The 12913-nt window shown below is 37.0% G+C and overlaps 1 protein-coding gene across 1 annotated transcript in view; it reads right to left on the bottom strand.

Moving 5' to 3' along the window:
• The window catches only part of LOC113889539 (calcium-binding mitochondrial carrier protein SCaMC-1), a 57788-nt gene that overhangs the window by 28502 nt on the left and 16373 nt on the right, over positions 1–12913 (bottom strand). Inside the window, exons 4-5 of the mRNA XM_027536345.1 lie at positions 6131–6242; positions 1729–1887 (exon numbers count right to left, since the gene is read on the bottom strand). Coding sequence (XP_027392146.1) covers positions 1729–1887; positions 6131–6242 — 271 coding nt within the window. The remainder of the gene's footprint in view (positions 1–1728; positions 1888–6130; positions 6243–12913) is intronic.

Here is a 12913-nt window from a genome sequence, read left to right as displayed (position 1 = left end):
GTTCTCTAAGCCTGTGAATCTCTTCTTGTTTTGTAAGCAAGCTCACTGTATAATTTCTTTTTAGATTCCACATTTAAGGGAAGTCATACAATATATCTCCTTCTCTGTCAAAAGTCAGCTATTCTTCTGATTGTTTCAGCTTACACAAAATGAGTCACTACTACATTAAAAAAAAAAAAAGATCGGAGGGGCTGAAGATTAAACGTTAGCCACGAGGGCAGTATGTGATGTAGTCACAATAAAAACCCTCAACATCAAAGACTTAGGTGAGCTTCCTTGACCAGTTTGCAACTCTGTGCATGTTGTCACAGGCTGATGCCAAGAAATAACACACTGTGACTCTTCGGGGAGAAAACAACAGAAATTCTGCATTTGACTCTTCCATGGACTCAGCCCTATGTTTTTTGCTCCTTGGCTGATTGTAATCTGTATCTTTAGCTATAATAAACCATAACCATAAGTATAAAAGCTTAAAGTGAGTTCTGTGAATTACTGAATCCAAAGGTACTTTGAGAAACTTTCTGAACTTGTAGGAAATAAAGTCAAAATATATCCATTTTATTTTAAATAAACTGCACAGTAAAATATGACAAAGGAAAGATGAAAGCTTATTCAAAATTTCTCAGCCAATTTACTACCATTCCTAAAAACAAAAATACATGCTGATTCTCTCTCCTTTCTCTTTAAAGCAGTATCATTACCCCTAAATATATTTTGAGATGTAGATATATTCTAGATGAATTCTCGTTGAAAATATTGTCAGAAATCATTCCGTACAGAAATCTAAGGACAAATACAAAAGTACTGACCACAGGAACAATAATACAATTTTTAAAAAACCTTCTTAAAGCAACTACTATATTCTAGGGGGGTATTCCAGCCTACCAGGCATTTTCCCATAACTTACATTGTTTAATGTTTTTACCACTCTTGCTAGATAGTCTTGCTCCCATTCTAGAATGAAAGAAAATGAAGCCTCAGGGGTTTCAGGCAGTATGAGAAATATAGTCAAAAACACTCCATTCCTTGTCTAATTTGTTGTGAGGGAAAAGTTATTCAACTCTCTGAGCCAGATAATATGAGGATAAAATCCCCTGGCTGCATTATTAGATTAAATGGGTTACCATAATGAGCACCAACCAGCCAGGGTTACATTGCTAGTAAATAGCAAAGTCAATCTATAAAACCAGGTCCCTTCTGCTAACCTCAGATTTAGAATAACTTTTTAAATTACATCCTTGTTCCAACAGTCTAGATTTCAGAAAAAAAACCCTCTTTTAAGAAAGTACATAAAATAGAAGGAAAATATAAGTAGTTTAAGGAGAGTACTACAACAATGGCCAGAGATTTCCTTTCTAATTAAACATTTGAATAGGTACAGGATGCCAAGATTAAAAGTTCATCACACCTTCCTGGAGAAGAAAATGGCAACCCATTCCAGTATTCTTACCTGGAAAAGCCCACGGACAGAGGAACCTCGCAGGCTATAGTCCATAGGGTCACAAAGAGTCAGACACGACTGAGTGACTGAGCACATACATATGTACCAACAATTTAAAATAAATACTTACATGGACTGAATTTAGGATTAATAGCAATAAAAATGAGAGACTCCTTTTTAAAGGTATGATTATTACTGAGATATCTTTTATCTTTTTTCAAAGTACCACATTTCTCACTATTTCAGAATATTTTGGATGCACTTAGACACAAGGTCCTAAAGCTCACCTGCATCATGACTTTCAGACGATCCAGAGGGGCCGTGCTTGTCCGAGAGACGGCCCCGGCAACACCTCCTGCCAAAAGCTGCCTCCACCACTGTCCCGACTTTTTTTCATCTTCTGTGAATTCATCTGGAATAGTTAAACTATCTCCTATGTCAATACCCTGTTAAAATGGAAAAAAAATACCCAGGCTCCTTCAATTAAAGATAGATCATTCCAGAAGGTTTGTTTCTTTGAGAGAAGAATTACGTGTTATTTTATAAAGATCAGTTTCAATCCTTAGAAAGTATTATACTAAACCAATCTGAGCATTTAGGATTATAAATTGCCTATTTACACTAAATAAAGTACAGTATCAGTCCACAAGAAATGAAAACTAACAGTAATTACAAATTTACAATACCAACAATTACAAATTTTCTTAACAGATTCAGGATAACTTTTCCAGGTCTCAGTTAGCATGAAAGAGCAGTGTTTTATCAGATGTAAAGAATCTTACTAGCTATAGAAAGAATTATTTTGTCAGTTCTTCAAAGATACTCCTTTTATCTCAAAATTATATCTACATTATATTTTATATCATGATATGTGCTCTAAATATATAAATGAAAATTAAATTAAAATTGTAATGTGAATGTCCTAAACTTATTTCCTGTCTATAAATATTTTTATAAATCTAACTTGCCATTTAAAAATTTAGCTAACAGGTAGGTACTGTTTAAAATTATCTACCTTTTAATCTATTCTAAACATTACAATGGATTACAAATATAACTTGACAGAAACAAAACTGTATAATAATATTTTTACAGCTTTATTATCTAAATGGTTCTAGTGTAAAGGATTTTATAGGTAAGAATGTCAGGGTTAGAAGCTATGCTACAATAGAAACCCTCTACTTCATTTTTACTATCAAAAAAATGGATACATGATTATAGCCTCGACTATTAACTATCTCCAAAGATAAAATAATAATTTGATTACATAAATATGATTTCACATAAGCATACATTTTATCAAGGCAACTGAACTACTAATATAGTATTATTTTATACTCATAGTTGAAAAGGCATCATTTTCTGTTGTTCAGTTGCTAAGTCATGTCTGACTCTGCAACCCCATGGATTGCAGCACACCAGGTTCCGGTGTCCTTCACTATCTCCTGGAGTTTGCTCAAAATCATGTCCACTGAGTCAGTGATGCTATCTAACCATCTCATCCTCTGCCAGCATTTGTCACCATTAATTTTACAATTTTCTAGGTAAGGTTAGGCGTTGTTACTAGGGGCAGTGTGAATGCTAGGCTTCATTTAGTACATATAAAATGTACTGAAATCCAGGAATAAGTATAGAAGTCAAGCCTATTAGAAAAATTAAAATTCTCTCAAAGAGTTTCCATTGTTTCCAGGAACAGATTGCACACTGAAATGAATTTTTATTTATGTCAAGATATTTCAGCAGGATATTAATATAATTTAATTAAAATTCAAAAGTTTTGAGGAATACAGAGAGATAGGTGTACAGTGCTGAGCAGATGAGCCAAACTTTTATTTAACCTTCCATGATTATTATGACAGATGCCTTATTCCAGAGATAAATCTGAATAAGCAAGTTTCAGAAGGGATCTTTGGCCATATCAAGCATGAGGTACTGAGCTATATTATCTCAGTGATATATTATCTGTACGAAGTAACAGCCTGTAACCTTCACCCTTCCCTAAGGCAGAATCCACAGAGTCAAAGGCTTTGGCATACTCAATAAAGCAGAAAGAGATGTTTTTCTGGAACTCTCTTGCTTTTTCCATGATCCAGCGGATGTTGGCAATTTGATCTCTGGTTCCTCTGTCTTTTCTAAAACTAGCTTGAACATCTGGAAGTTCACGGTTCACATATTGCTAAAGCCTGGCTTGGAGAATTTTAAGCATTACTTTACTAGCGTGTGAGATGAGTACAGTTGTGCGGTAGTTTGAGCATTTTTTGGCATTGCCTTTCTTTGTGATTGGAATGAAAACTGACCTTTTCCAGTCCTGTGGCCATTGCTGAGTTTTCCAAATTTGCTGGCATACTGAGTGCAGCACTTTCACAGCATCATCTTTCAGGATTTGGAATAGCTCAACTGGAATTCCATCACCTCCACTAGCTTTGTTCATAGTGATGCTTCTTAAGGCCCACTTGACTTTACATTCCAGGATGTCTGGCTCTAGGTGAGTGATCACACCATCGTGATTATCTGGGTCATGGAGATCTTTTTTGTACAGTTCTTCTGTGTATTCTTGCCACCTCTTCTTAATATCTTCTGCTTCTGTTAGGTCCCTACCATTTCTGTCCTTTATCGAGCCCATCTTTGCATGAAATGTTCCCTTGGTATCTCTAATTTTCTTGAATAGATCTCTAGTCTTTCCCATTCTATTGTTTTCCTCTATTTCTTTGCACTGATCACTGAGGAAGGTTTTCTTATCTCTCCTTGCTATTTTTTGGAACTCTGCATTCAGATGCTTATATCTTTCCTTTTCTCCTTTGCTTTTCGCTTCCCTTCTTTTCACAGCTATTTGTAAGGCCTCCTCAGACAGCCATTTTGCTTTATTGCATTTCTTTTCCATGGGGATGGTCTTGATCCCTGTCTCCTGTACAACATCACGAACCTCTGTCCATAGTTCATCAGGCACTCTATCAGATCTAGTCCCTTAAATCTATTTCTCATTTCCACTGTATAATCGTAAGGGATTTGATTTAGGTCATACCTGAATGGTCTAGTGGTTTTCCCTACTTTCTTCAGTTTAAGTCTGAATTTGGCAATAAGGAGTTCATGATCTGAGCCACAGTCAGCTCCCGGTCTTGTTTTTGCTGACTGTATAGAAACCTATACAGTTTCTATATGCTGTATATATATGTATATAACCTATGCTGACTCTTGAGAAATCTATATGCAGGTCAGGAAGCAACAGTTAGAACTGGACATGGAACAACAGACTGGTTCCAAATAGGAAAAGGAGTACATCAAGGCTGTACATTGTCACCCTGCTTATTTAACTTCTATGCAGAGTACAACATGAGAAATGCTGGGCTGGAAGAAGCACAAGCTGGAATCAAGATTTCTGGGAGAAATATCAATAATCTCAGATATGCAGATGACACCACCCTTATGGCAGAAAGTGAAGAGGAACTAAAGAGCTTCTTGATGAAAGTGAAAGAGGAGAGTGAAAAAGTTGGCTTAAAGCTCAACATTCAGAAAACGAAGATCATGGCATCTGGTCCCATCATTTCATGGGAAATAGATGGAGAAACAGGGGAAACAATGTCAGACTTTATTTTTTGGGCTCCAAAGTCACTGCAGATGGTGATTGTAGCCATGAAATTAAAAGATGCTTACTCCTTGGAAGGAAAGTTATGACCAACCTAGACAGCATATTAAAAAGCAGAGACATTACTTTGCCAACAAAGGTCTGTCTACTCAAGGCTATGGTTTTTCCAGTGGTCATGTACGGATGTGAGAGTTGGACTATGAAGAAAGCTAAGCACCAAAGAATTGATGCTTTTGAACTGTGGTGTTGGAGAAGACTCTTGAGAGTCCCTTGGACTGCAAGGAGATCCAACCAGTCCATCCTAAAGGAGATTAGTCCTGGGTGTTCATTGGAAGGACTGATGTTGAAGCTGAAACTCCAATACTTTGGCCACCTCATGTGAAGAGTTGACTCGTTGGAAAAGACTCTGATGCTGGGAGGGATTAGGGGCAGGAGGAGAAGGGGACGACAGAGTATGAGATGGCTGGGTGGTACTACCAACTCGATGGACAAGAGTTTGCGTAAACTCCAGGAGTTGGTGATAGACAGGGAGGCCTGGAGTGCTGCAATTCATGGGGTTACAAAGAGTCAGACACAACTGAGCAACTGAACTGAAGGCAGAATCCTTAAATGGCTATAAAAGCTGAGCAGCTTATCTTCACAAGATTTCTGGAAGGCAGTAGCTCTTCCAAGTTTTGTGAATGGCAAACATAGGAACTACATCTGCAATCTTTATGAAGTCTTGGGTTGGTTTTTTTTTTTTTTTAAGATATTCAGTCATGTCTGACTCTTTGAGACCCCATGGACTGTAGCCTACCAGGCTCCTCCGTCCATAGGATTTTTCAGGCAAGAGCACTGGAGTGGGTTGCCATTTCCTTTTCCAGGGGATCTTTCCGACCCAGGGATTGAACCCAGGTCTCCCACATTGTAGGCAGATGATTTACCGTCTGAGCCACCAGGGAAGTCCCCACACCTAACAGGGTATGTAGAATTCTTATAAGTCAATGAGCTAGCTACAGAGACTTAGGCACCTGATCCACAAGTGTTGCAGAGTACTCCTGGATAATAACTATACCAATGGTTTACAGCTCCAAATAAGTGACAATTAATACATAAAGTGGACTCACAGTAGAATGTTTCCAGAAACGGATGATTTCCTCAATATCTGTAACGGGGTTAAATAAGAAGTAGTCTCGCCATTCATTCCAGTCCACTGTCATTGTCCCATCGGCATCAATGCTGAAAACAAAAAGAAGCTGATTAAAAAATAAAATATAATTTTAAATAAAAATAACATTATTGGCCATGTTGCAGAATGACAATTTTTCTTCCAACTTAATATTCTTCTAAGGTTTTTGGAAATGACAAATGGCAACAAGCATTTGATGATCTGTTAGTTTTAACCATTTTAAATAAAAAAGGACTCCAAATTTATGGATCTCACTAAAAGCTACTTTTGGTGCTCCATCAAACTCCAAGTCAGTGAGCTAATGAAGATAAAATTGGGGGGTAGTCCATGGCTGATTCATGTGACCATATGGCAAAAACCACCACAATATTGTAATTAGCCTCCAATTAAAATAAATTTTCAAAAATTAAAAAAAAATGGGGAGTAGTAATGAATAAACTAATGATTCATTTTTCTTACACTGGCTCAGGAAGACAGTTCTTAATGTTCTATTTTAACATTTGGATGTAACTTTTGAATGTACTCAATATACACTATCAATTTCCTTCTCCAGTTTTCTCTGTGCTAAGAAAACTAGCAGTGATTATATATTTTAAAAAAATCTATTGTAAAGCAACCATCAATCAATTAAAAATAAACAGAATTTTTAAAAAATCAAACTTGGTGATTCAGCCTTTTGAGTCTTAAGAAATCCTAGTACCTTATCTTCACTATTTACAGTTAATATATTGTAGCCTTGAATATTTTTCATTAACTTTTTGCTTGTTTTAGAAGTTTCTTGGCAATAATGTAATTTGTACCTGTTTTTTCCCCTAAAAGTGACTCTAAACTGCCCAGGATTTTGAATGTTTTGTTCACTACTGTGAGACCCAGGACATAAAGTGATCAGCAAAAAGATTGTGCTCAATTATTTGTTTAATTAATGAATATTTCTGAAAAAAAAAAAGCTTAAGCATCTCCTCCAGATTTTTTATTTATTCTATGAATTGTGTGAAAGTGATGCATAAAGACGACAAATAAAATGCTATTTTCAGATATTTTTGATATTTTCTGGCTTCACTTTTAACTTTGATATGCATACATGAAATTACACTTAAATTTTCATTTGTTCTAGCACACAGGTATTAACATTTCATATTTGCCTAAGTCCTAGTTACTACTGATGTTTATAACATTATTCTTCAGGGTTGCCATATTTATTACTCTATTTTTAGTACTACTTTCCATTTTAATGCAATTGCTTATTGTCTGATCCTATCCCTCAACCCTCCACATGCAAACATCCTCTACAAGGCATGGATGTTTGTTTATTTTATTCACTGATATGGCCAAAGTGTCTAAAACAGTGCCTAGCACAGAGCAAATTACTAACTAAATGAATAAATGAATTTTAAGCTCTAGCTTACAGCCACAGAATCCTCAGTGTCAACAAACTTAAGATAGTCCCGTGTGGGTTTAAACTGTATTTCTCTTCAAATTACTAACGCAGTTGACCAACTTATCCTATTCATCTGCTATCCATTTTTTTCTTCTTGTGAAATGCTTGTTCATATCTTTTGCCCATTTTTCTAATGGGCTGTGTCCTCTTCTTAAATGTGTGTAGTTTTTTATATAATTGATTTAATCCTTCAAGTTATAAATTAGCAAGTACTGTGTCTTTTCACTTTATTTATAGTATCCATGAATTATTGTTGCTGTTCAGTCGCTAAATTTATGTCCAACTCTTTGTGACCCCATGGACTGTGGCACGCCAGGCTCCTCTGTCCTCCACTATCTTCCAGAGTTTGCTCAAATTAATGTCCATTGAGTCAGTGATGCTATCTAACCATCTCATCCTCTGCCACCCCCTTTTCCTTTGCCTTCACTCTTTCCCAGCATCATGGTCTTTTCAAATAAGTCAGTTCTTTGCAACAGCTGGCCAAAATATTGGATCTTCAGCTTCAGCATCAATCCTTCCAATGACCATTCAGGGTTGATTTCCTTTAGGATTAACTGGTCTGATCTCCTAGATGCTCTTAATTTTAATATAGCTGAATTTATCAATCTTTTCATTTATGGTTATTGACTTCTGTATTTTTTAAAATAAACTCTTCCCTATACTGAGATATAGACATGTGCTTATTTTTCCCTTAGAGGTATTACACATTTAGTTTGATTTTTTTCAATTGAAATATAGTTGATTTACAATATTATGCTAGTTTCAGGTATATAGCAAAGTGACTCAGTTGTATATATTTCAGATTCTTTTCTGTTACAGGTTATTACAAGATACTGAATATGTGGTATACAGTAAATCCTTGTTGCTTATCTATTTTGTGTTTAGTAGTTTATATCTGTTAATCCCATACTCCTAATTTATCCCTCCCCTTACCCTTTCCCCTTTGGTAACCATAATTTGCCTTCTATTTCTGTGATTTCTATGCATGGCGTAAGGCAGGTATCCAACTGTATTTCTGTCTGCATGGATAACCAGAAGCACTAGTACCATTTATTGCATAGTCTCTTCTTTTCAAAGGGATTTGCAAAGCTGCTTCTCTTGTGTGACAAATCCCAAACGTGGATGAGTCTGTTACTGGGAGGGTAAGTTCCATTTGTCAATTTGTCTATCTGTATAGCAACACCACTCACTATATCTTAATTATAGCTTATAACAACTCTTGATAATCTGATGGAGCAGGCCCCCAGCTCCTTATGGCTCTCCAAGAATGTCTTGGTTATTCCTGGATCAGTACAGTTTCATTTTTCTCTGGAAATACTTCATAGTCCAAATGCTGGGGCAAAGAGAACAACTGAGAGGATAGTTCAGGATTGGGAGAAAGCAAGTAGGAATGGTGAAAGAATCAAGAGAAGATTGATGAACTGGTAGAAATGAAGGGGCCAGAGGTCTGTAAGTCAAAATGCAAGTACCAGAGGAACAAGGCAGTGTAGAATCTAGAGGAAGAAGGCTCATAAGGTAGGACACAGGTATTTAAGACTTCGGAGGAGGAGCAGCTTCAAGTTATGATACAATTGGAGAGCGAGTGGGCTACTGAAGCAAAATGGAATAAAAGGCTCAGGTGTTGAGGAAAGTGAGGAACATTAATGCTAAAAAGTAAGGGGGACCACCAGCATGAACACTGCGGTTTCCTAGGACTTTGGACAAAGAGAAAATGACCATTTGACAAGTGCCGATGTCCTCAATAGATGTAGAGAGGGAACTAGAGGTAAGGAAATGAGAGGAAAGATGGATGGAGATGAGAGCCTAGAAGGAAAGTGGCTTTTTTATTTGAAAGCAGAAGATAAAGATACATGAAGCATACATATTTGCGAGAGACACCTATTTCAGCTACTCCCCACCACATCTTCTACTGAAAAAGGAGAACTAGGAGGCTATATTTCAATAGGCTATGGTTCCTGTCTCATACTCTGATGATTCAGCCACAGCTGTTTCAAACAGCACCTTTCACATTTCTTTTCCATGAATTCAGTCTTGGAAAAGGTAGGAGACAGTGAAATGGCAGAAAAGAAACTGACATTTGGAGATATATGAGTCACACTGATGGCTGAGCCGTCAAGGGGAAATCTGTGATTTCTACTACTGAAAACACAATTGTGAGATAATAGAAAATGTATAATTTGGTCTCTGTTCCCTGCTCCTGGCTCAGAGTCCCTACAGCCCTTCTACTTTGTAAGTGATACAAGCTCTAGGGCATCTCTTTTCTAATGAGGCAACTCTGGCTGGGCACCTGGATGAGGAATGGTCATCAGGAAAACTAAGCCATGATCAGAAGCTTGGAATTTTCAGCCCCTTCCCTCCCAACCCCAGCCCCCAATTCTCCAGAGAGGGAAAGGGACTGAAAATGGAGTTAATAACTGATCATGACTATGTGAAGAAGCCTCCATAAAAATCCCTACAGTATAGGATTCAGGGAGCTTCTGGTTAATAAACACACCAGCAGGGTGACACATCCTAACTCCTGTGCTCGGGACCCTCCCAGACCTCCTCTTGTGTGTATCTTTTTATTGGCTGTTCACCTGTATCCTTTATATGCTTTCATAAACTGATAAACACAAGTACACATTTCCCCAAGTTCTGTGAACCCGTCTGGCAAGTAACTGAATCCAATGGGGAGAAGGTCATGGGAAGTTCTGATCTGTAGCCAAGTCAGACAGAATATGTGGGTAATCTAGGGACCTCCTACTCCTTGTGATTGGCATCTGAAGTGGAGAGCAGTCTTGTGAAACTGAGCCCTGAACTTGTGGGACCTGACACTACCTCCAGGTCAACAATGTTAGAACTGAATTACACTGTATCACATCCAGCTGGCATCACTGAGAATTGCCTGTTGGGGGGGGGAAACCCACATATTTGGTGACCAGAAGCTTCAGAAGTAAAGTGTTTTGAGCGAGTAACAAAGAAGTCGAGTAACAAAGAAGTCTCATAAAAGGGAAAATTGAGCTTCTTCTCTAATCCAAACATATTCTAAAATTTTTACTGAAAAAGTATAAATGCTAATAATAATAGTAATAGCCTAACAGTGCAAAAGAATATACATTAGCCACTGGGGAAACAAAAAAAACCATGATGAGATACCACTTCATAACCACATACTCATGGTTAAAAATCAAAAGACGGAAAATAACGTCAGGGAAGATGTGGAGAAATTCAGGTCCTCCATACACTGCTGCTGGGGTTGTAAAATGGTGCAATCACTATGGAAAGCAGTCTGTCGGTTCTTCAACCAGTTGGACACAGAGTTACCATATGACCCAGCAATTCTTCACTAGGTATATACCGAAGAGAATTATAAACAAGTTCACATAAAACTGTGCACACAAATAAAAACTGTGTACACAAATATTCATAGCAGCAATATTCATGATAGCTGAATATTGGAAGCAAAAAATATTGGAAGTGGAAGCAACCCAAATGTCCATCTGTAGATGAATGGATAAATAAAGTGTGATATATACATAAAATGGAATATAACTTGGTCTAAGAAAGGAATGAAGTAGTGATGCATGCTACAACATGGATGAAGCCTGAAAACACGCTAAGTGAAAAAAGCCAGACACAAATGCCACATGCTGAATGATTCCATTTTTTTGTTAATGTCCAGAACAGACAAAGATCAGTGGCTGCTGGGAGCTTGCAGGGTGAGGAGTAAGGAATGACTGCTAGTGGATACAGTTACTCTGGGGGTTGATGAAAATGTTCCAAAATTAGATAATGGTGATGGTTGCACAACTCCCTGAAAATACTAAAAACAAGTGACCTATACACTTTAAAAGAATGAATTTTTTTTGTATGTAAACTACTTATCAATAAGGTTGTCATAAAATATTTATATATACAATTATATAGCGTCATTTAAAAATCTACCCTCTATATTACCTGTGATTTACTCTGGAGCTTAGGCTGGAATTTGCATTGGTCCTAAAGCTATCAAAAGGAATATAGGAATACGATTTCTGGCCAGCAAATCAAAGAAATACTCTGTTTCCTGGAAAAATGTGGCCTTGGGGCAGAATATTACATACCCCATATTCCACTTTCAAAATGCTATTTTAAGGGCCTTCCCTGGTGGTCCAATGGTTAGGACTCCATACTTCCACTGCAAGGGGCACGGGTTGGATCCCTGGTTGGGAAACTGCACACCACACAGTGAGGCCAAAAATAAACATTTTTAAATGCTGTTTATCTCCTTTTCATGTTTTAGCTTTACATTTCCTCAGGAAAGGCTTTCTGATTCGATGTTAACAAAAGGGATGCCAATGCATAGCTCTGAGGTTTGGGCCTTTCTATTAAGCAGCTGCTTGCAGAAGAAATTCTGAATAGACAGAAGGGAGGAAAATGCTACCAGTACAGATACAAAAGGAGATAAACGTGACAATAAAGCCATTTGGAAGAAACTTTTTAGGTAATGTTGAAGACTGAAAACACTGACAAGAATACTAATATAATGTAACTATCGTTTTCTATTTTCTGTTACCAATTTTTTTTTAATTGGTCCCTGTACTGTATTTGTAACAAAAAAGCCTTCAAGGACACTTAGACTTTAGAAATTATCACTCTATCCTGTGAAATAACACACTAAATCTGACTGCCCTGGGCAATAATGTTCAAACTGTATCTCTATTTTCTGAAAGAAATAGGTATTTATTTTTATGTGGGGGGGGGGCATATTTTCTCTTTTTTCTTTTTTTTAAATTGAGGTACAACTGATTTATAATATATCAGTTCCAGGTGTACAACAGTGATTCAAAATTTTTATAGACTATACTCCACTTATAGTGATCATAAAATATTGGCTTTATTCCCTGTGCTGCACAATATATCCTTGTAGCCTATTTATTTTACACATAGTACTTTGCACCTCTTGTCTCCCTATCTTGCCCTCCCCACTTTCATCTCCCGATTAGTAACCACTGGTTTGTTCACTATCTATGAGTCTGTTTCCTTTCTGTTCACTAGTTTTTTAGATTCCACATATAAGTGATAATATACAGTATTTATCTTTCTTTGTCTGACTTATTTCACTAAACATAATCCCTCTAAGTCCATCCATGTTGTTGCAAATGGAAAATTTTCATCCTTTTTATGGCTAAGTAATATTCCATTATATATATCTACCATGTCTTCTTTATCCATTCATCTGTTGATGGACACTTAGGTTGCTTCTTTTTGACTATTGTAAATAGTGCTGTTATGAATTCTGGGTGCATGCATCTTTTGAAATAG

This window comes from Bos indicus x Bos taurus, chromosome 3 (assembly GCF_003369695.1).
Source record: "Bos indicus x Bos taurus breed Angus x Brahman F1 hybrid chromosome 3, Bos_hybrid_MaternalHap_v2.0, whole genome shotgun sequence".
Lineage (NCBI taxonomy): Eukaryota > Metazoa > Chordata > Mammalia > Artiodactyla > Bovidae > Bos > Bos indicus x Bos taurus.
This window is presented reverse-complemented; position numbering and strand designations above follow the sequence as displayed.